The following is a 22,498-nucleotide window of genomic DNA, read 5'->3' as shown; positions in this document are numbered from 1 at the left end:
AATCCCTATTTTCACAGATTTAGGGATTTTGATTTCTGAAAATGAATTTTCCCTAATCTATTTAATGAAATTATTAAATCAAAGTAATATTGGAATACACTTAGTTAACGTAGGCTCCAAATATACTGGGATTACTGATGAGATGTGTTGTTGAGTATAATATACATGAAGATTTATTCAACTTGCACTCATTGCAACAGTACTTTATCTGTGTAGAACCACATATCAGTGTACTTCTCTTCACAGCCTTGGCTACTTCATTCATTCTCAGCCTTATTATTATTGTTCAGAACAACATCCACTCAGCTTCATCCCAAAGTAGATAAAGTTCATCATTAAAGAGTAGAAACAAAACAAATAGATAGGAATAAAGTAATTTATTATTTTTTAAATCAAAATTGGGTACATTGTGAAACTGCATTCTGATGCCCCCACCTTGTAATTAGGAAGTGAGAAGAACCCTGCCTGCAGAATCCAGTGGCAAGGCAAAGAGGAATACTGCAGCTTTAGTCAGTCTTTACAGGTCTTTGCATCTTGATTCGTCAATAAGGCAAAACATCAATGCAAAATGAACCAGGTTCATATAGTACAGTCTACACTCATACATTACAATTTCAGATGATCACAGTGATGAAAACTGTACAAATACCTTCTAGGTTGAAGGGTTAAAAATAACATCTAGTTTAAAAGTAGACACTCTACTTTTTTTTATATAAAAAAAGTTACAGATTTATGATTAATTTTCATCAGGAAATATATTTCCACACAATATTGTTGACCAACCATAAAAAGAAGCAAAGTGAATAACACCAGCAATGAAATTCAAACTAGGACCATTTCAGAGACTTTGTCGTTTTAACAGTGTGTTAACTAAGCTGCCTTTTAAATGTCAATCATTAACAGCATGACAGGACTCCAGCATCACTGGTATAATGAAATATACAACAAAAAAAGGTCATAGAACTAGACTGTATCCCAAACATACTGATCATCTGATCATAATTCTTTAAGAGGTACAGATATGGAGACAAGATTCCCCTTTTAAAAGGTATTTTCAGAACCTACTGCTGGATTTTTGACTTAACCCTACCACCACATTAGGACCTCCAGAAAGCAAACCACAGGATGCACCCATAAGAGGTAGGATACAGTTCCAGCAGTGGTGCTATGGAGGTGGGAATGAAGGTGCAGGAGAGGTCCAACTCCCACTATAAATTTTAGAAGCAGGGCACACACAATTGAAAGAACCAGAATAAAAGTTTCAATTGTTGCTGTTACTATTAGAGATGCCACTGGGTTCTCACCCAAATACATTAACCCTCAAGTAACCTTAGGACCTCTTGTAGCCTCATTGCTGGCTGTTTCAAACAGTGGTCAATTAGTACAACCACACTTCATTTGAAAAATCTCCCAACCTAAGCAAAAATCAGAACCTTTTTTTCTAATACACAGCACTACCTGAAAAAAAAGCTTACATTGGTTTTACCATTTTACAGCTCTTATATGCAAACCTTGGCAAAATCAAAAACATCACTATTCATGCAGTTATGTGTCTAGAGTACAGAAGGGTGAATAGGAGTATATACTGGGTAAAATTAATACAAAGTAAGGGAGAAGGAAATGACAAGAGTTTAATAGCTTTAAATTCTCTTCAGCTAAAGAAAAATCCCAAATTCAACTGAAAGTCCTTCATCCAGGCTTCAATGCTGTGTTTTTTAAAACTAGAAATTGAAACAAGAGTTCAGTTTTGTCTCTCACTCTCCGCTAACTAAATGTGTTGCAGAGTACATTATTGCTACTAGTGGGATTTAGCCACAAACAAGGATTTTCTCCAATAATTGTAGAGACAGCAACTAAGATTACTTTTTTTAATTTAACGAATAGTGCTCGCTGGGCTTTGTGTTGGGGATCCAGCAGTACAGCAAAACTGGAGAAGGAATGTAAATGCAACAGGGCCTGGTCTTTGGGATAAGGTGCATTGTCAGGCTGACAGAAACCAAAACCGGCACTGGGATGGCTAAATAATATATTCACCAGTCTCTAAGCCTCCTAGCATATTTAGTGATGTATTTAAACTTTTGTCCTGATGTTCTGCACGGCTTCTCCCCTGCTCCTCATACCACCCATGTACTTCCCTCCAATGGTGAAGCTTAGGAAAGGCCTTGTGGAACCTCAATTAATTATGTAACAGCAGTTTTAGAAACAAAACATCCTTCACTTAAAAGTCAATCTCAACTTCATGAGTTACAAGCTAGAAATTTAGAAAGCACAAAGGCACAGCCATCATTGCTGACCCCCAAACATCTCCAATCTGCATTCAAATATCTCAAGACACTGAACAATGGAAAATGACAAACTGACAATACACAAACTCCATAATTAACTTATCCAGACCTCACAGTTTTAAAGGCAATGTTCCAGCAAGGCACAGCAGCCGCATGGTTAACAAGGGAATGACCCAGACTTCTCCATTCAGTGCCCACTAAAAACACAAGCAACGTCAAAACCACATGCATCAATATGGTTTTGATAAGGATATCTCAATAAGGAGACATACATTCAAGAATTTTGTGCTAAATTTAAAGTTTACTGAGCCCGGCCATAAAAAATATTGGTGACCAAGGAACCATTATATTCTGGGGTTGGTTCTGGTCTCAGCCTGTCCAGTGGTCACCACTTCTTGTGCAGATGCAGCCTTACAGTGAATTGGGCAAGTATGACAGCCATAAAACAGAACCATACCAATGAAAGGAAGCCAGTGGTCAAGCAATGTCACCAGAGTCAGGAATGCTTGTGTGTGCAGGTTCTGCTGTGACAACTGGAACCTGAAAAGAGAAAGAAGTCTGCACAGTACCGCAGACCAATTCAGTTCTGTTACCCAGCTCCATGGTTGATTGCCTTACACTGAAATAAAGACTGAAGAATAATCAAAACTCAGTTTAGCCCCAGTGACAATACATAATTATATTAAAAAAACCATTATTCTAAACAATGCATGAGCCACATTATTTTCCCATGCAGGAATGATAAAGAGTTATAAGAAGGCTCTGTATATCTAAATATTGCACAGACTGAAAGTAAAGAATCACATGATCATGGGAAATTCTCACATTATCAACTACAAAACAAAAGGTTCATCTATCTATAGTAGTCATGAATTCATCAGTCTCCATGTGAGCAATTTGTTAAGACAATTCTGTGATAGGAAGCCAATTTTTGGGATTCCCTTGTGCAAATAAGAAGGCATCATGCTGCATAAAGCATCTATTTTTACCATATGGAACAAGCTTTTCCTGTAGTGTTCTTCCCTCAGGTCAGTTTGACAGCCAGCATGGATAGGATCTAAGCCACAGACTTGGACTGGGATTCCATTTCCGCAGCTCGTTTCAGCGCAACATCCACCAGCAGCTGAAATCCGCTGAAATCTTGATTGAGATCCGGAGGAGTGGGTGGAGGAGTGTTAAATAGTCCACTCTGGTGGGATGGGTTGGACCCAATCGGAACAGCATCTTTGGAGCATCCAGGATTGGTATGCACCAAGCCTGCAGTTGACAAAAGATCCATTTTAGACACTCCCTCTGAGCTGGTGGGTGGGCAGTAGTGTAAAGGCACATCATTCGGTGTCGAAACGGTAGTGTGGCAAATGACCGACGGCCTAGGTAGGAACGCTCCCGAAGAAGAGGTGCTGCATGGAGAGGTCTCCCCATTATCAGGGCCGGAGCTTGTGGATCCAAACGATCTTTCGTCAAGATCTTGGACAAAACTGCTGGACGCCACTGATGCCTGAACAGGGGTGTGCTCCACACTCTTACCCCCTCGCCGAGAGATGGTGAAGTTATTGGGATCTTTTCCGTCCTTCCTCAGCATGTCGGGCAGCAGTCTGCGGCGTGCATTAATGAACCAGTTACAGACCTGGAATGCAGCAGGCAAGAGGATGATCAGGTTGAGTACATTTCTACTCCAGTACAGGAGGCAATCAAAAGTGCAGAACACAAGTAAAACACACGCAAAATCAAATATGAAAACTGTAAAAGGAAATTAACATAGTGCTATTTGTAATATTAAGTTCAGTTTAAATATACCAAGTCACTTCCTTTTCAAACAGAACAGTTTAGACTCAGAGCACAGAAAGAGCCCCTTCAGCCCAAATGGCATCCCATGTCAACTAAGATTCCCATCTAACTTTTTTTTAGATATAGCACGAAACAGGCCCTTTGAATGTGGTGCCCAGCAAAACACCCATTTAACCCCAGTCTAATCACAGGAAAATTTACAATGACCAGTTAACCTACTAACCCATATATCTTTGGACCTTGCGTGGATTTCCTCCAGGTGCTCTGGTTTCCTCCCAGTCACTGGGAGAACATACATACTCCTTACAGACAATGGGCAGGAATTGAACGCAGGTCACTGGCTCCGTAATAGTGTTAGGTTAACTGCTACACTAGTGCCAAGTTAGTCACATCCTTTTAAACCTTTCCCAACCACAATAAAGGAATTAAGTTTAGATATCCGGTCTCACAAAGAATTAAGTCAGAGAATATAAAAATCAAATAAACTACAGAAAATGGTATCTGAAATAAAGCAAAAATTAGCAGCATACTCAGCAGTTAAATTGACAACTATTTCTTTCCACAACTGTTACCAATATGTAAGTCTCTTTTTCCCCAACTGGATCATATGCTTTAACGCCCTTTAAAGATAGCTTTCTTAAAATATTACTTTCTCTACCTATTCTGCATGCAATTATTTCTCACCCCATGACAAAAACAAACTAAAATAACTCAGCGCTTAAATTCAACCATCAGGCTGATTCCACACTTTAATATAGAACTGCTTCAAACAGCCCAGCCCAATAAACAAGTTCTACAAGATAAACAAACCATAACAGTCTCTATTCCAGCATCCAGTTCCATTCTGTCAATGCCACTGGATAGACTAAAGTCGCACTAATATAACAGAACAGCCTCTTTGTAGAAAACTTACTGACCATACAAGGGAACTTTGCTGTCAGAAACCTAGGACCATCGTTGCAATCTTGAAATATAAAAACGAATGGTGCAACCATCTTTCAAGCTGCTTCTCATCTCTAAATTCAGATGCTTGGCATCTGAAGTAAAAACTGCCTCATCCTTCGGACTAAGTAAGCCACACTGTTGCTACAATTTGCTGCAATCTATACTGTGTGTATTAAACTGGACCAAGGTATATTTTGATGCTTGAAATATTAGGTTCTATTCCCAGTACAAAGGTGCACTTAAAAAATTTCATTAAGAGTTAAGGAAAATTAAACCATTCTTTCAATAAAAACAGCACAAAGGCAATGTACTAAATAATGTTTTGAGATTATTTAATTTATATAATTCAGCAAAATTCAGGAAATGCTCAGATAAAAAAAACTCCATAATCACATGAACTATTACTCCACAGAAATGAAACAATAGAGCAGATATTCAGCAGCAGAATATTTGCATTTTTATACTCAGGATAATATTTCAAGAAAATCCACATTGTGCATCATAAAAATGCTTTCATATTCTACAACTGAATATATCTACTTAACCTCAGGTGTATCAGTTAAAACTGAGGGGGAGATATACCAACAGCAGAGTGGGTTAGGTAATAGGTGCTGTCTTACAGCTCCAGTGATCTGCAGTGCATGTCCGTCAGGGTTTAGCACATGTTCCCTGTAACTATGTGAGCCGATGGGAAATTGCAGAGGGAGAAAAAAAATACTAATTATGTAAGTGGGGAATTGATGATCAGCATGGACTCAAGGTTAATAACCAATTTCTGTATGACTACATGGAGCAACACTGTGGACTATAACTGGGAGGTTAAAATGCCTAGAAACTGACACCTGACAAAGAATCCATCTGAATTACAGAGAATGGTATTAAGCAGACATTAGTAACACTCTGTTCAATGGAATCTATATTTTGCTCTTACTCCAGTACGGTACAAGGGAACAATTTTTCCCTCTTATCTGAGTTAATAGCTTCAGCAATTAAATCTAAAGGTGCTCTTACTGTAGTACAACAGCACCTCTGTCACACACAATATCAGTGTTACAATGTCCAGGGATAACTCAAATTGCCCTTTATGATGCAATGAGCAACGTGCATTCAGTGGACCACAAGCAAATCGTTGACAACCTGGCTCAAGAATGCCAAAACATTTAAAATCTCATCACAGAAAGAAAAAGCATTTTCTAACTATCAAGTAGTTCACAAGTATACCATAAAACAATCTCACAATGCTCCAAAGCTGCTTCCGGCTGCATCTAAAGCCAGCATTTCCTGCAATAGACCACCAGATCACAGAAGTCCATCTTTTTGTAATTTGCCAGGGCAAAATATTTTTTCATCTCACTTCTCCACACATCAAAATAAATATGTATATTCAATAACTGTTTCTCTTTCCATCAACTCAACATTATCTAGTTGAAAACAGATCGCTAAAGGATTTTGCAAACTTTGAATTAAAGACCAATTAATTACAGATGGAAAAACTTAATTAAACTGGCCACAGCAAACAACAGGTAAAACCATCTTAAATCCACTTTGTGGCCAATTGTTAATGCTTTGCAAAGACAAGACTGTTTTCACCTCTGATCCTCTCACAATAGAAGTTTTATTCTTTTCTTTTTCTATCAAAGCTCACATACAACAGAATGTGATGAAGAAATTTGAATGCAAAAGTAATCAATGATGGTCAAAGCATATAACTGTATAACAATTACAGCACGGAAACAGGCCATCTCGGCCCTTCTAGTCCGTACCAACGCTTACACTCACCTAGTCCCACTGGCCCGCACTCAGCCCATAACCCTCCATTCCTTTCCTGTCCATATACCTATCCAATTATACTTTAAATGACAATACCGAACCTGCCTCTACCACTTATACTGGAAGCTCGTTCCACACAGCTACCACTCTCTGAGTAAAGAAATTCCTCCTCGTGTTACCCCTAAATTTTTGCCCCCCAACTGTCAAATCATGTCTTCTTGTTTGAATCTCCTCTACTCTCAATGGAAAAAGCCTATCCATGTCAACTCGATCTATCCCCCTCATTATTTTAAATACCTCTATCAAGTCCCCCCTCAACCTTCTACGCTCCAAAGAATAAAGACCTAACTTGTTCAGCTGAAACCCAGGTAACATTCTGGTAAATCTTCTCTGTACTCTCTCTATTTTGTTGATATCTTTCCTATAATTCAGTAACCAGAAATGTATACAATACTCCAAATTCAGCCTTACCAATGCCTTGCACAATTTTAACATTACATCCCAACTCCTATACTCAATGCTCTGTTTTATAGCATACCAAAAGCTTTCTTCACCACCCTATCCACATGAGATTCCACCTTCAGGGAACTATGCACCATTATTCCTAGATCACTCTGTTCTACTACATTCTTCAACACCCTACCATTTACGATCTATGTCCTATTTAGATTACTCCTACCAAAATTTAGCACCTCACACTTATCAGCATTAAACTCCATCTGCCATCGTTCAGCCCACTCTTCTAACTGGCCTAAATCTCTCTGCAAGCTTTGGAAACCTACTTCATTATCCACAACACCACCTACCTTAGTATCATCTGCATACTTACTAACCCAATTTACCACCCCATCATCCAGATCATTAATGTATATGACAAACTTTGGAACCAATACAGATCCCCAAGGCACACCACTAGTCACTGGCCTCCAACCTGACAAACAGTTATCCACCACTACTCTCTGGCATCTCACATCCAGCCACTGTTGAATCCATTTTACTATTTCAATATTAAATGTAGAGTCAGTATGGATAGAACTGAGAAATTCTAAGGGTAGAAAGACCCTAATGGGAGTTATCTACAGGCCCCCAAACAGCAGTCTGGATGTAGGGTGTAAGTTGAATGAAGAGTTAAAATTGGCATGTCACAAAGGTAATGATACAGTTGTCATGGGGGATTTCAACATGCAGGTAGACTGGGAGAATCAGAATGGTACTGGACCCCAAGAAAGGGAGTTTGTGGAGTGCCTCCGAGATGGATTCTTAGAACAGCTTGTACTGGAGCCTACCAGGGAGAAGGCAATTCTAGATTTAGTGTTGTGCAATGAACCGGATTTCATCAGGGACCTCGAGGTAAAGGAACCATTAGGAGGTAGTGACCATAATATGATATGTTTTAACCTACAATTTGAGAAGGAGAAGGGAAAATCGGATGTGTCAGTATTACAGTTGAACAAACGGAACTGTGGAGCTATGAGGGAGGAGCTTAGTTCAATGGAACAATACCCTAGCAGGGAAGACAGTGGAACAAAATGGCAAGTATTTCTGGGAATAATGCAGAAGGTGCAGGATCGGTTCATTAAAAAGAGGAAGAAAGATCCTAAGGGAAGTAAGGGGCGGCCGTGGCTGACGAGGGAAGTAAAGGGCAGTATAAAAATAAAAGAGAAGTATAACATAGCAAAAATGAGTGGGAAACCGGAGGACTGGGAGCAACAGAAGATAACAAAAAAGGCAATACGCCAAGAAAAAATGAGGTACGAAGGTAAACTAGCCAAGAATATAAAGGAGGATAGTAAAAGCTTCTTTAGGTATGGGAATAGCAAAAAAACAGTTATGGCCAAAATTGGGCCATTGAAGACAGAAACGGGTGAATTTATTATGGGGAACAAGGAAATGGCAGACGAGTTGAACAGGTACTTTGGATCTGTCTTCACTAGGGAAGACACAAACAATCTCCCAGATGTAATAGTGGCCAAAGGAACTAGGGTAAAGGATGAACTGAAGGAAATTTATATTAGGCAAGAAATGGTGTTGGATAGACTGCTGAGTCTGAAGGCTGATAAGTCCCCGGGACCTGATGGTCTGCATCCCAGCGTACTTAAAGAGGTGGCTCTAGAAATCGTGGACGCATTGGTAATCATTTTCCAATGTTCTATAGATTCAGGAACAGTTCCTGCTGATTGGAGGATGGCTAATGTTGTCCCACTTTTCAAGAAAGGAGGGAGCGAGAAAACAGGGAATTATAGACTGGTTAGCCTGACGTCAGTGGTGGGAAAGATGCTGGAGTCAATTATAAAAGAGGAAATTACGACACATTTGGATAGCAGTAGAAGGGTCAATCCGAGTCAGCATGGATTTATGAAGGGAAAATCATGCTTGACTAATCTTCTGGAGTTTTTTGAGGATGTAAATATGAAAATGGACAAGGGAGAGGCAGTGGATGTAGTGTACCTGGACTTCCAGAAAGCTTTTGATAAAGTCCCATATAGGAGATTGGTGGGCAAAATTAGGGCACATGGTACTGGGGGCAGAGTACTGACATGGATTGAAAATTGGCTGGCTGACAGGAAACAAAGAGTAGTGATTAACGGGTCCCTTTCGGAATGGCAGGCTGTGATCAGTGGGGTACCGCAAGGTTCAGTGCTGGGACCGCAGCTGTTTACAATATACATTAATGATTTAGATGAAGGGATTAAAAGTAACATTAGCAAATTTGCTGATGACACAAAGCTGGGTGGCAGTGTGATATGTCAGAAGGATGTTATGAGAATGCAGGGTGACTTGGACAGATTGGGTGAGTGGGCAAATGTATGGCAGATGCAGTTTAATGTGGATAAATGTGAGGTTATCCACTGGTGGCAAGAACAGGAAGGCAGCTTACTATCTAAATGGAGTCAAGTTAGGAAAAGGGGAAGTACAACGAGATCTAGGTATTCTTGTACATAAGTCAATGAAAGCAAGCATGCAGGTACAGCAGGCAGTGAAGAAAGCTAATGGCATGCTGGCTTTTATAACAAGAGGAATTGAGTATAGGAGTAAAGAAGTCCTTCTGCAGCTGTACAGGGCCCTGGTGAGACCACACCTGGAGTATTGTGTGCAGTTTTGGTCTCCAAATTTGAGGAAGGACATTCTTGCTATTGAGGGAGTGCAGTTTAGGTTCACAAGGTTAACTCCCGGAATGGCGGGACTGTCATATGTTGAAAGATTGGAGCGACTGGGCTTGTATACACTGGAATTTAGAAGGATGAGAGGGGATCTAATTGAAACATATAAGATTATTAAGGGATTGGACACATTGGAGGGAGGAAGCATGTTCCCGCTGATGGGTGAGTCCAGAACTAGAGGCCACAGTTTAAGAATAAGGGGTAGGCCATTTAGAACAGAGATGCGGAAAAACTTTTTCACCCAGAGAGTGGTGGATATGTGAAATGCTCTGCCCCAGAAGGCAGTGGAGACCAAGTCTCTGGATGCATTCAAGAGAGAGTTAGATAGAGCTCTTATAGATAGCGGGGTCAAGGGACATGGGGAGAGGGCAGGAACGGGGTACTGATTGTATATGATCAGCCATGATCACAGTGAATGGCGGTGCTGGCTAGAAGAGCCGAATGGCCTACTCCTGTACCTACTGTCTATTGTCTATTAATACCTAACGATTGATCCTTCCTAACTAACCTTCCGTGCGGAACCTTGTCAAAGGCCTTACTGAAGTCCATAGACAACATCCACTGCTTTACCCTCCTCAACTTTCCTCGTAACCTCTTCAAAAAATTCAATAAGATTTGTCAAACATGACCTTCCACGCACAAATCCATGCTGACTATTCCTAATCAGACCCTGTCTATCCAGATAATTATATATACCATCTTTAAGAATACTTTCCATTAATTTACCCACCACTGACGTCAAACTGGCAGGCCTATAAATGCTAGGTTTACTCTTAGAACCCATTTTAAACAACGAAACCACATGAACAATACGCCAATCCTCCGGCACCATCCCCGTCTCTAATGACATTTGAAATATTTCTGTCAGAGCCCCTGCTATTTCTACACCAACTTCCCTCAAGTTCCTAGGGAATATCCTGTCAGGACACGGAGATTTATCCACTTTTATGTTCCTTAAAAGCACCAGTACTTCCTCCTCTTTAATTGTCAGTTTCCATAACTTCCTACTTGTTTCCCTTACCTTACACAATTCAACACCCTTCTCCTTAGTGAATACTGAAGAAAAGAAATTGTTCAAAATCTCCCCCATCTCTTTCGGCTCCACACATAGCTGTCCACTTTGATTCTCTAAGGGACCAATTTTATCCCTCACTATCCTTTTGCTATTAATATAACTGTAGAAACCCTTCGGATTTATTTTCACCTTACTTGCCAAAGCAACCTTGTATCTTCTTTTAGCTTTTCTAATTTCTTTAAGATTCTTTTTGCATTCTTTATATTCTTCGAGCACCTCATTTACTCCATGCTGCCTATATTTATTGTAGATCTCACTCTTTTTCCAAACCAAGTTTCCAATATCCCTTGAAAACTATGGAGCTCTCAAACTTTTAACCTTTCCTTTCAACTTAACAGGAACATAAAGATTCTGTACCCTCAAAATTTCATCTTTAAATGACCTCCATTTCTCTATTACATCCTTCCCATAAAACAAATTGTCCTAATCCACTCCTTCTAAATCCTTTCGCATCTCCTCAAAGTTAGCCTTTCTCCAATCAAAAATCTCAACCCTGGGTCCAGTCCCATCCTTCTCCATAATTATATTGAAACTAATGGTATTGTGATCACTGGACCCAAAGTGCTCCCCAACACATACCTCCATCACCTGACCTATCTCATTCCCTAACAGGAGATCCAACTCTGCCCCTTCTCTACTTGGTACTTCTATGTATTGCTGCAAAAAACTATCCTACACATATTTTACAAACTGCAAACCATCCAGCCCTTTTACAGAATGGGCTTCCCAGTCTATGTGTGGAAAATTAAAATCTTCCACAATCACAACCTTGTGCTTACTACAAATATCTGCTATCTCTTTACAAATTTGCTCCTCCAATTCTCACTCCTCATTAGGTGGTCTACAATACACCCCTATAAGTCTTACTACACCTTTCCTATTCCTCAATTCCACCCAAATAGCCACCCTAGATGAGCTCTCTATTCTATCCTTCCAGAGCACTGCTGTAATAATTTCTCGGACAATCAATGCAACATCTCCTCCTCTTGCCCCTCCGATTCTATCACACCTGAAGCAATGAAATCTAGGATGTAGGAATGGCACACCCACTGAGCCTTTTCTAGAGAATGGGTTACTGGATACGCATTCTATCTTTATTTTGAGGTACCTAAAATTGTGGGGAAAGAGCAGTATACCTCAATAAGTAAATTGAAAGCAAAACCTTTTTGATCTGACGAGGTCAGTATTTAAGTTAACATTGGAGGAAATACTAATTTTACTAATACATGTCCATCTACTATTAAAGAAAGGGAGTGAGCTAGAAAACAGTTAGGTCAATATCAGTAGTAGGCATTATTTTGTTAAGGAAGTACTAACAGGACACTTACAGAACATTAAAAAATTGATTTCATGCAAGGGCAATCATGTTGGAGAAATCCATTTCCAAGGTTGTATTTAACAGAATAAATAAGTGACAACCAACTGATATGGTGCACTTGGACTGTCAAAAGACCTTTGATAAGATACTACACAAGAGGATGTGGAAATGGAAGATTAGCTAATGAATGGAAAACAATAAAACAGATCAACTTTGGATTGGTAGGCCATGATCAGTAGTTTCACAGGGACCAGTACTGGGTGCACACTCCTCACAATTAGCATAACACAATTAGTATTGCAGCCCAGGTGCAATATAACTATGTCAACAATGATGCCATGCTAAGCAGCAATGCAGGGACTATGCATCGGGGGGTGGTAAGGGACAGACAGATACCATGGTCAGCTTGGGCTATCTGGAACAAAGAGACTGTACCATTGCCCTATGCCTAATCAGAAAGATAAAGGCTTGCCAATTTGAGAGAGTGAAAGGTACTGGCGATCAACAGGATAAACAGTGGAAATCCAGGAATTCAGGATTATTGCAGGAAAGTGGTGGCAAAGTTAGAAAACAAATCACTCTTGCAGGCAAAAAATAAAGTCCAAGAGATATCAATAGGAAGGACTCATGTTCTTCCATAAATATAAAGGCTCTGTGTTTTTGATTAACTATGTCCTTCATGTACAGAAAGGCATTGAACTACTTGGAAACTAAATTTTAGTAAAAGCAGACAAAGAAAAAAAAATGAACTGATCTATATTGCCCAGATCAAAACAATTCCCACAGACAGTTTGGCTCTGGATAGTCTTACTTAAATAATTAAGTCAGGTTACACACAGGTGGTTAAGGTGATTTTTGGAAAGAATTTAATCTTCGTTACATTAATAAAGCCAGACCAGATTGCCACAGTGCCAGGCACCACAGCTGTTTATACTACTTCAATGCTGGTGTTCTCATATACAGCCTTAACTCTGATCTTCAGTGTAAAATTAACCTCCAGCATCTCAGCTTATCCTCATATGAAATTCCTTCTCTATTGAGGGCACAACAAGGCATCACATTATCAAACTTCAAAGATGCTCACACTGTTCAAAACCCAGCAGAGCTGTTTCAACATCATGCAAAAAGACCTCTGTGATATTTTTAATGTTCTTCCAATAATGTTTGTGTCCACTACAGCTAAAACAAGCGGAGCCTTCAGCTGTTTAGGCCCTATCTAATGGAAATCCTTTATAACAGCCTCTGCTTATTCCCAACTCTCTCCAGGGCATTACTCAAGACTTCTCTCAATGCACCCTAGGATATTACCCCAAGGTATAAAAGTTATCACTATGGAAACTATACTAAAGATTAGAAATATCAAATAATTGTTCTAAGCAATACCTGCGATTTTTGTTTTATTTGGTAATACATAAACTGAGTGGACACTGAAGCATGAATCAATTTGAAAAAAAAAGGTGCAATTTGGAGCAGAATTTGTGCCCAAAATGCTCTTCCTAAACCAAGTAGAAACTCCAGGCTCACAAAAGATGGGCCTAGGAAGTCTGAAGGGATGGATTTAAGATCCTTGCCCCCTTGGAGGGCAACTTTCAGAATTCAGCTGAAGAGCATAGACCAAAACTGGCGCCAACAATTCTGCCAGCAGAGAATGGACACAGTGTGTTTGATGATGTGTGCAAAAGTCTGCATAAACAAGGTGCCTAAGAATATTCAAGCAGGCCTAAAATTGAGGCTCTGGCGCACTGCCACATTAGTAAATGGATGTGCGAGGCATTCTGGGTAAAATAAAATCTAAATGATTAACAAATCCTAAAGATCGTTGCACTGATAACCTGGGAATAATTGTATCTAAGCACCATATTAGCAGTATTCACCTAGATTCATCCTGGAACCTCACTGGGTTAAAATTAGGTGTTCACATTCTATGATACAACAACAACCCAGGTTTAGCTTTCAAAAGTTACACCAAATTGCATTTACTTTACAAATTACCTGTGCTCACAAACCCACTCCAGTTCTAAGTAAATAAAATAAACTATCTTAATTTAAAACTCTCATTCAGTTTTCACCATGGTCTTTCCCTTCCCCATATCAATAATCTCATCCAGTCCCATCACCCTCCAAATTTCTCTACTCTTCCAACCATGGTCTTAAATACCTTCTAATAGAAGGTCAGCCCTTGCCTGCAAAAGACATGAGCTCAACTGCTCAAAATCTTTTCATATCACTCTACCTTCTTGAAAATAAGCCTCAAATCCTACCCATTTCCCACAAACTTCTCTCCATCAATAAATCACCTAACAGACCTTGAGTTAGTTATTTCATTGGATAACGAAAACAACCCAAGGCAAAGGAATGTTGTCTTAAAAGTCATAAATCAATGAGAATATTGCTGTACCCTCCACTGGCACCATACTAACTACACATAATGGCTAATTTCCATTTACAAGCTTGCATTAGGACTCCCGTGTACAATGTAGTTTGTTAATTTCTATCTCTGATAAAGGTGGAATTTATTGTCCACCTCTTGCCTTGTCAGCCCCTAAACTTAGTAGATCTCTAGACTATTTCAAAAGGCAATTAAAGTGTCAACAATCTTAGTACATATGGAGTTACTTACAAGTAGGAGTAAAACTGAAAACAGTTCTCAAATGGGTGTGGTGAATGGTGAGAGGGACATGGCTTTGCAGGGGGTGCAGGTATATAGAGGCCTGAGGGTACCAATGCATAAATTTTTTGACTGTGTCTGGACACTTCAGGAAAACAATAATCAAAAGCTCCCAGACAGCGTGTACAAAAGCAGGAAAATTACACAGAACCTTGTAAAACTGTTCAGGCCACAACCAGGTTCAAGTCACCACACTTTAGGAAGGATTCAAAGATCACAGAAAGGATGCGTGAACAAGACAATAGCTCCATGCTTGATGGATTTCTGTTACATCCCCAAATTGGAAGCAAAGAAAGGATGAAAAGATCTGACAGAGTGAATTCATGACTGATGTACCTAGACAGAATCAACTCCTGTTGGTTAATGACTCAAAGACCAAGTTACACAAATTCAGAGTGGCACCCCAAAAATTGGGAGTACATGAACAAACACAAAAAAAATAGTAATTATAATCCAGAACTTACTGTGTTTAAGTGGTGGAATGAATAGAGACAATCAGGACTTCAAAAGATTTTGTTCAAATACAAGTTTGACAGAAGATGATTTGCTGGGCTACATGGAAAGAGGGGGGTTGTGGATGAGACAAACTGAATTGTTCTAAAAAGGAGCTGGCAGAGTTGACGGCTAATGAGACACCTGCACCATTACTAATTAACAAATCTTGAACTTATTTCCCCAAAAGAGTGCAGAAGGTGAAATACTTCCCCAGGATCTTCATCAAGTCATCCTTTGTTATATTCCCTTGATTATCAGTACAAAGATGTATGAGCAAAAGGCCAATGAATTTTTTAATTAGCATTGAACAAGTCACATCAACACTGAGGCTTCACCCTTTGCTACAATTTGTTTAGTTTAGTGACTTCAAGTTGGCATCTCAGGTTCTAGACACCACTGTCTCTGTGCAAATCCAAAACACTACCCCACAGCTCCAGAGTTCATTTCTGGCCTTGGGTCCTGGGTTTTACACATTCACCCAGCAATTTCCCAGGCATTTCAGCTTCCTTTCACATTCAAGTTTTGGAGTATTGTGTACAGTTCTGGTCACCGAATTATAGGAAAGATGTCAACAAAATAGAGAAAGTACAGAGGAGATTTACTAGTATGTTACCTGGGTTTCAGCACCTAAGTTACAGGGAAAGATTGAACAAGTTAAGTCTTTATTCTTTGGAGCGTAGAAGGTTGAGGGGGGACTTGATAGAGGTATTTAACATTATGAGGGGGATAGATAGAGTTGACGTGGATAGGCTTTTTCCATTGCAATTAGGGGAGATTCAAACAAGAGGACATGAGTTGAGAGTTAGGGGGCAAAAATTTAGGGGTAACACGAGGGGAAACTTCTTTACTCAGAGTGTGGTAGCTGTGTGGAACGAGCTTCCAGTAGAAGTGGTAGAGGCAGGTTCGATATTGTCATTTTTAAAAAAATTGGATAGGTATATGGACAGGAAAGGAATGGAGGGTTATGGGCTGAGTGCAGGTCGGTGGGACTAGGTGAGGGTAAGCGTTTGGCACAGACTAGAAGGGCTGAGATGGCCTGTTTCTGTGCTGTAATTGTTATATGGTTATAAGGGATGTACAAGTTGGTGGATTAACTGACCTCCTAAAATTGCCCCTAGTATGCAAGTAAGGCTATGGAGGGGAAATAAGCAATAGGATAAATCAGTGTGGGAACAGAGGCATCAACAAAGCAGTGGGCGAAATGCCATCTTGTTACGTTACTGCCAGTCAGTCTGAATTGGCAGCAACATCTCTAACTCCATCACGCTAAGCACCAGTCCAGCATGCTCAGCCCGCGGTTGATGCATGACTGTACTGCTTGATCCAGTTTAAACTAAATCAAGTTTGCTGATGACACAAAAGTGATTGGCCTCATCAATAATGATGACAAGATAGCATACAGAGGTGGTAGAGCAGATAGAATTTTGGACTAACCTGTGAACTCATCTTAGGTTCTTGATATTTATTGCTTATTTATTATTTTTTCTCTTTCTTTTGTATTTGCAGTTTTTTGTCTTTTGCACATTCATTGTTTGTCCATCCTGTTGGGTGCTGATTTTCATTGACTCTATTGTGGCTCTTGGATTTACTGTGCGTGCATACAACTCTCAGAGTCGTATATGCTGATATACACGTACTTTGACAATAAATGTACTTTCTACTTTGTAATGTTTGAACGAAGGAGATGATTGTGGACTTTAGGAAGGAGCATGCTGACCACATAAACGGCTCCTCCATGGAACTGGAGCAGCAAATGCCTGGAAGTGAACATAGTGGACAGTTCCACTTGGTCACTCAGCATCACTTCTTTAGTCAACAAAGTACAGCAGCATCTCCACTTCCTACGGAGATTGATGCGAGCGAGCCCCTCACACCCATTCTAACCCGCATCACTGTCTGGTGTGGGAATCCCAAGGCATGTGACTGCTAGGCCCTGCAAAGGATCAAGAGGACTCTAAGAAGATCATTGGGCTCCCTCCTCCACCCATCTGAGATATAGTTATCAGCGGTACTGCATACGCAGCACTCTTAACATTGTCAATGTTGCCTTTCATCTGCCCAAATATCTCAATGCATTACCATCAGGCTGGACGGATTGGAGCATTTGAACAAAGGACCATTAGAATGGGATTCAGCTTCTTCCCCCTTCCCCGCCAAGCCATGAACTCCCTGCCACCAGCCAGGTTTCATCAAAAATAAAGCACCTGTAGCATATTACTGTTCACTTTTTAAACTTGCATCATAAATGCACCTTATTATTTGTTAATTTACATATGCTGTTATTACTTTATATGTTGTGTGAGTTATGTGTACGGCATTGTACACCTTGGTCCAGAGGTACTTTGTTTTGTTTTGGACTATACATATATACGGTCAAATAATGATAAACTGAACTTCACTTGTAATGAAATATGTAAACAACTCAAATGGAAGCCAAGTCAGAAGGATTGCATCTTACAAAATACTCAGCATTCTTCAAGAAGAAAGTTTGCTTAATTGGCACTGGTTTCAGAAACCATTAGTGACAGAACAGAACATCACTTCAGCAGCTTACCACGTTCAATTCGATCGCATCTCCCAGCCCAGCAACTTCCATATCTACGTAGCTCATGTGCAGCAGCATTACAAATTTATAACCAGCGGGTTTCCCCTTCACTGACCAATCTGACTTGACCGTACACAACCACTGGTGTCACTCAATCAATGTCCTAGAGCTCTTACCAGACATTCTGACCTCAAAATCACCACAATCCTTGGTGCTTCAAAGGCAGCTCACTCCAAAGAATCAGCCGGGCAATTAATGCAAGAACAAGCATATTTAACAAAGCAGATGGCACATTTACTTCATTCAGTCACCCATGCCTCCTCCCCTGCTACCCAGCCATGATCAGCCTTCACTGAGCTGTGCAGCTCTGTAAAGCTGAGCCTGTGCATGCTTGGATTCCACTAGTTTCACATCTATTTACTTAGTGACACACAATGCAGAATAGACCCTTCCAGACTTGCCCAGCAATCCCCTAATCACTGGACAATTTTCAATTGGTAGCACACGAAGGAAACCCATGGGGAGAATGTACATACTCCTTACAGTGCTGGGAATTGAACCCGAGTCACTGGTCCTGTAAATCAATGTGCTAACTACTATGCTACCATGCCACCCATAGGAGAAGGTAGCAGAATTAGGCCATTCAGCCCAACAGTGTCTACAAGCCCGGTCAAACATGGTTGCTTATTTCTCTCTTATTCTTCTCCCCGTAACCTTTGACAAACTCACTCATCAAGAACCTATCAACCTCCACTTTAAATATACCCAAATGACTTGGCCTGCATGGCCATCTATGATAATGATTTCTAGATTCATCACCCTCTGGCTGAAAAAAATCCTACTGATCTCTATTCAAAGGTACATCTTTCTATTCTGAGGCTGGTCCTAGACCCAACTATTGGAAACACTGTCAACACGTCCACTTTCCCCAGGCCTATAATATCCAGTATAGACCAGGAAAAAGCTGGGCTTGCACTAAGCACCCAAGTATGGGGTGATACTCCCCTACTCTGAGACAGGAGCAGATCAGCTAAAAGAGATAAGCAGTTTAAAAATCCAGAATGAGAATAAACAAATATTTTAAGCATTACACGTAGAACTGCAATAATTATAATTGCTATCACTGAATTCAAAGTCAGCTTAGACGCATACAAACACATCCCCGACTGCATTATTCGTCAGAGACCCAAACCGCAATCCCACATTAGCCAGCAAATGCAGACATCACCAATTTGTAGGATGACAGCTCCAACACTGAGAAAGGGTCAACAAGAACTAAATATTGCAGTGATCCTGACCCATGGCGCTTGCAGCTCGGGTAGTGGTTTGATTCACTCACCTGCAGTACAGATAGCTGTGCCTGTCTCGACAGTTGAATTTTCTCCTGTTCAGACGGATACGCCTTATAGCGATGCTCGTATAGCCAATCCCTCAGAATCCGTACAGACTCCTTAGGCAAGTTCCCCCGTCTCCGCCGCTTCCCTGAGTGAGAGAGATCAAGCGGGACCTCCAGACTCTCGTCTTCATCAGTCTCACTGCCGCACATCGGCCCCATTGCTGTGAAGAAGAAGTTTTAAAATGGCATGCTGGCATGTGCGGCGAAATCAGATCAATAAAAACCCGCCTTGTAGCAGCGCCCCAGCACGTATACCCTTAGCACATTCACCGGCCCCATTGCTGTGAAGAAGTTTTAAAATGGCATGCTGGCATGAGCGGAAAAATCAGATCAATAAAAATCCGCCTTGCAGCAGCGCCCCAGCACGTATGCCCTTAACACATTCAGTGCCTCCTGTCATTTATATGCCTAGACTTAAAGGGGGTGGGGGCGAAGGAAGGAGTCAGATCCGACATTTAAATGGCCTGCTTCATTTGTACTTATAGACACTTAATGCGGATTTTCACCAAATATTGGTGACTTCGCGTCCTATTCAGGGGCCTTGGCAGTGTTTGAGTTAAGAAAATACAAGTTTTCGGAAACAAACACAAATTATGTAATTAACTGGAGGTGTCAGCTGGCGACTACTACATGCTCGAGATGTTTACAACCTAAGAGACGGGAATGGTTAAATAAACCTCTGTCCTCAAACTACCCCGTGAACCTCAGAGACTTTTCAATCCAATCAAGAAACAAATCCTGTAAAGCTCGGCCCCCGTTCAGGGAAACCTCTGGTTGGCTGAGTTTGAATTGAACCCGATCGGACTGTCAGTTTGTAAAGTGATACATGCTCTTTCCCAGCGCCTACAGCAGCCATTATCTGCTTGTTCCAGAACAAAAGAACAGAAATTTTCCAAAATTACTCGTGCTTCCCCATGCTGCCTTAGCACCAAGTCCGGAGGAACCCGGCATCCATGGATAAAGAGCAGTCCTTTGGGTAGTTCGTGTTCCATTTTACGCAGTCTACCTAATCAGTTTTGAAAATCAAAATAAAACTGCGGCCTCTTCAAACACGTGTTGCTTAACTTAAGTAACGTGAATTCGAATCCCATCCTGACTTGAAAACTATCCTCGTAAGTCTGAAACTACTGTGGCAGTAAACTATTAAAAATCAAAATGTTTTCGACACAGAAAAAGAAACAAACTTTCAGCATTCTTTGTTTAAAAAAAAGTGTTTACCCCGTGACTTAAAATTATAAGTTTGCTTACAAAATACCATTGAAACAAAGATTCTGCATACTGGGACCTGTCACAAACATTTCACTTGGCTATAGTTCAAGACGGGGTGGGGGGGGGGGCTGAAAAATTTTACATTCCAACAAATTCCTGAAGAAAATAATTTTTTAAAGCTTCAGAAACTAACACAAAACTACCGCAATGTGTCCGATCCCACACAACTCTAAACATACTTAACAAAATGGTGACTGCATTTGTCGGGATCTCGTCCTTTGAAATCCGAAGTACTTACTTCAATTGAGTGAATGCACGATAAAACAAAAGTACGTTATACACGGTTGAGCGTTTAATAAGTGGAGGCTTTGTAGACTAACAGAAAATAACCGTCCTTGTAAATCATTTTCCAGATACCGCCCACATACAATAGAGATTTTTTAGAAAGTTGTTTCTATGTTGGCCTTCGACTCATTTCGGAAAAAGCAATGCATCACTGAATGCTGCATTAGGTCACTGTGCCTTTCCAATCGATAGGAAATCCCCCTAACGAGAAACGCTCAAAGCCCCTGGGATCCATTGCATGTATAAACTGCTTTTAAACAGAGTAACACAGAGATGGGAAAACACGATGAATCAGTCGGGTTTAAACATCGTCATATGAAACTTTTAATTTATGGTGCAAGCTTAGTCACAGGAAAAAGTTTTTTTTTCCACGAGCTGAAACCCCAAACAAAGCATCTCAGCGCCTCCTCCTTCCAAATGGCATTATTTCCTAATTCTCTGTCGCCAACTGATCGATTATACCGCCCTTCATCCATACCTCCACTTCCAAGAATAAGATGATTAAAATGCTGAATTAAATAACAAAAAGAAAGCCTGGATAGACGGTGGAGTAGCTCAAGACGGAAATGAACACGACTTGACAACGTGCCAGCAGCGTGGACAAGTAACTCAGCTTTCACCTACCTTTCTTAGCTTTCATCCCGTTCCACAAACGTGTCTCCAGGCAAACTGGGGCGTAGGGAGGAGGAAACAGCCAATAAATCAAAACAATCTTTTCCAACAAGTTTCCAAGTTTAAAAACTAGGCAGCGAAGCAAGGAAAATAGCAATTTTTTAACTATTGAGAAAACGCAACTTCTTGTGAGTATCGACGCACACAAACGGTGGGTGCCCCTGCTCGCTCTACCCCAGCGTGTTGCTCGCTGGATGAGTTAAACAAAAGGTAAACACATCGCTACTACCTGGCGCTCGGAAGTACTCGGCTCCGCTCGGCTCGGCTCGCCGTACTGACTGCCTCCACAGGAGCTGACAGCTCTCTCTTGACAGCTGTTGCCTTGACTCAGGACCCGCCCCCAAACGAAGGCCGTGGCGGTGCAAGAGAGAGCAAAATCTCCTCTCTGACATCAGCACAACCCCATTCAAAAAAATGTTCCTATTTGCATATGGTGTTGCAATCCAATCCAGACTTGATTTTAGTACTTTTTGAAAAACTTTTGTTTTCCTGATAGGCGAAAATTGACACTGGGAGGGGATGCTGGACCTTTTTTTTTGTAGCTAGTTACAAGTAAATCAAACGAAACTGTTTATAATTAAAGTGGTTGTAGTTTCTTTGTGCTTCGCTGGTTAATATCCGGCGAAAGCAGTGTAGCGAGACACTTAGATGACGGTTGGCCAAACTCCCCCGTGGAGCAAGGAAAATATTTTTTAAAGTTTTATTTTAAGTGGATGGGATTAAATATTAAACTTGGCAGCGCCGCCAATGCTCCTTGATAAAAGAACGCCTATTGTTTTTTTAAGTTTATACAACGCTTGTTCGCTCCACTTCCGCACTTGCCAGC

The 22,498-nt window shown here is 40.7% G+C and overlaps 1 protein-coding gene across 5 annotated transcripts; it reads right to left on the bottom strand.

The window, feature by feature from the left end:
- Positions 1-362: 362 nt before the first annotated feature.
- tgif1 (TGFB-induced factor homeobox 1) lies at positions 363-22,079 on the bottom strand. 5 transcript variants are annotated; one of them, XM_073043866.1, is made up of 4 exons: positions 21,902-22,079; positions 21,625-21,669; positions 19,390-19,607; positions 363-3,912 (listed from the first exon to the last, which is right to left on the bottom strand). In XM_073043866.1, the coding sequence occupies exons 1-4, from the start codon at positions 22,062-22,064 to the stop codon at positions 3,343-3,345; spliced, it is 996 nt and encodes a 331-aa protein (XP_072899967.1). In that variant the 5' UTR covers positions 22,065-22,079; the 3' UTR covers positions 363-3,342. The 5 variants fall into 5 exon arrangements, with proteins under 5 accessions (XP_072899967.1, XP_072899977.1, XP_072899993.1 ...); XM_073043876.1 differs by lacking the exon at positions 21,625-21,669; XM_073043892.1 differs by lacking the exons at positions 21,625-21,669; positions 21,902-22,079 and adding an exon at positions 21,479-21,603.
- Between the last annotated feature and the right edge of the window lie 419 nt (positions 22,080-22,498).

Source organism: Hemitrygon akajei, chromosome 1, assembly GCF_048418815.1.
Source record: "Hemitrygon akajei chromosome 1, sHemAka1.3, whole genome shotgun sequence".
Lineage (NCBI taxonomy): Eukaryota > Metazoa > Chordata > Chondrichthyes > Myliobatiformes > Dasyatidae > Hemitrygon > Hemitrygon akajei.
The sequence above is the reverse complement of the archived record's forward strand: the minus strand, read 5'-3'. Positions and strand labels throughout refer to the sequence as shown.

Bases quoted from the DNA above. Each gene is read 5' to 3' on its own strand.
- tgif1 (XM_073043866.1), bottom strand. From the start codon at position 22,064: ATGTCAGAGAGGAGATTTTGCTCTCTCTTGCACCGCCACGGCCTTCGT. The intron at 21,670-21,901 runs GTAGTAGCGATG...CCTACGCCCCAG, and splicing joins CGAGTACTTCCGAGCGCCAG to TTTGCCTGGAGACACGTTTG. The intron at 3,913-19,389 runs GTGAGTGAATCA...GCTGCATTCCAG, and splicing joins CACAGCTATCTGTACTGCAG to GTCTGTAACTGGTTCATTAA.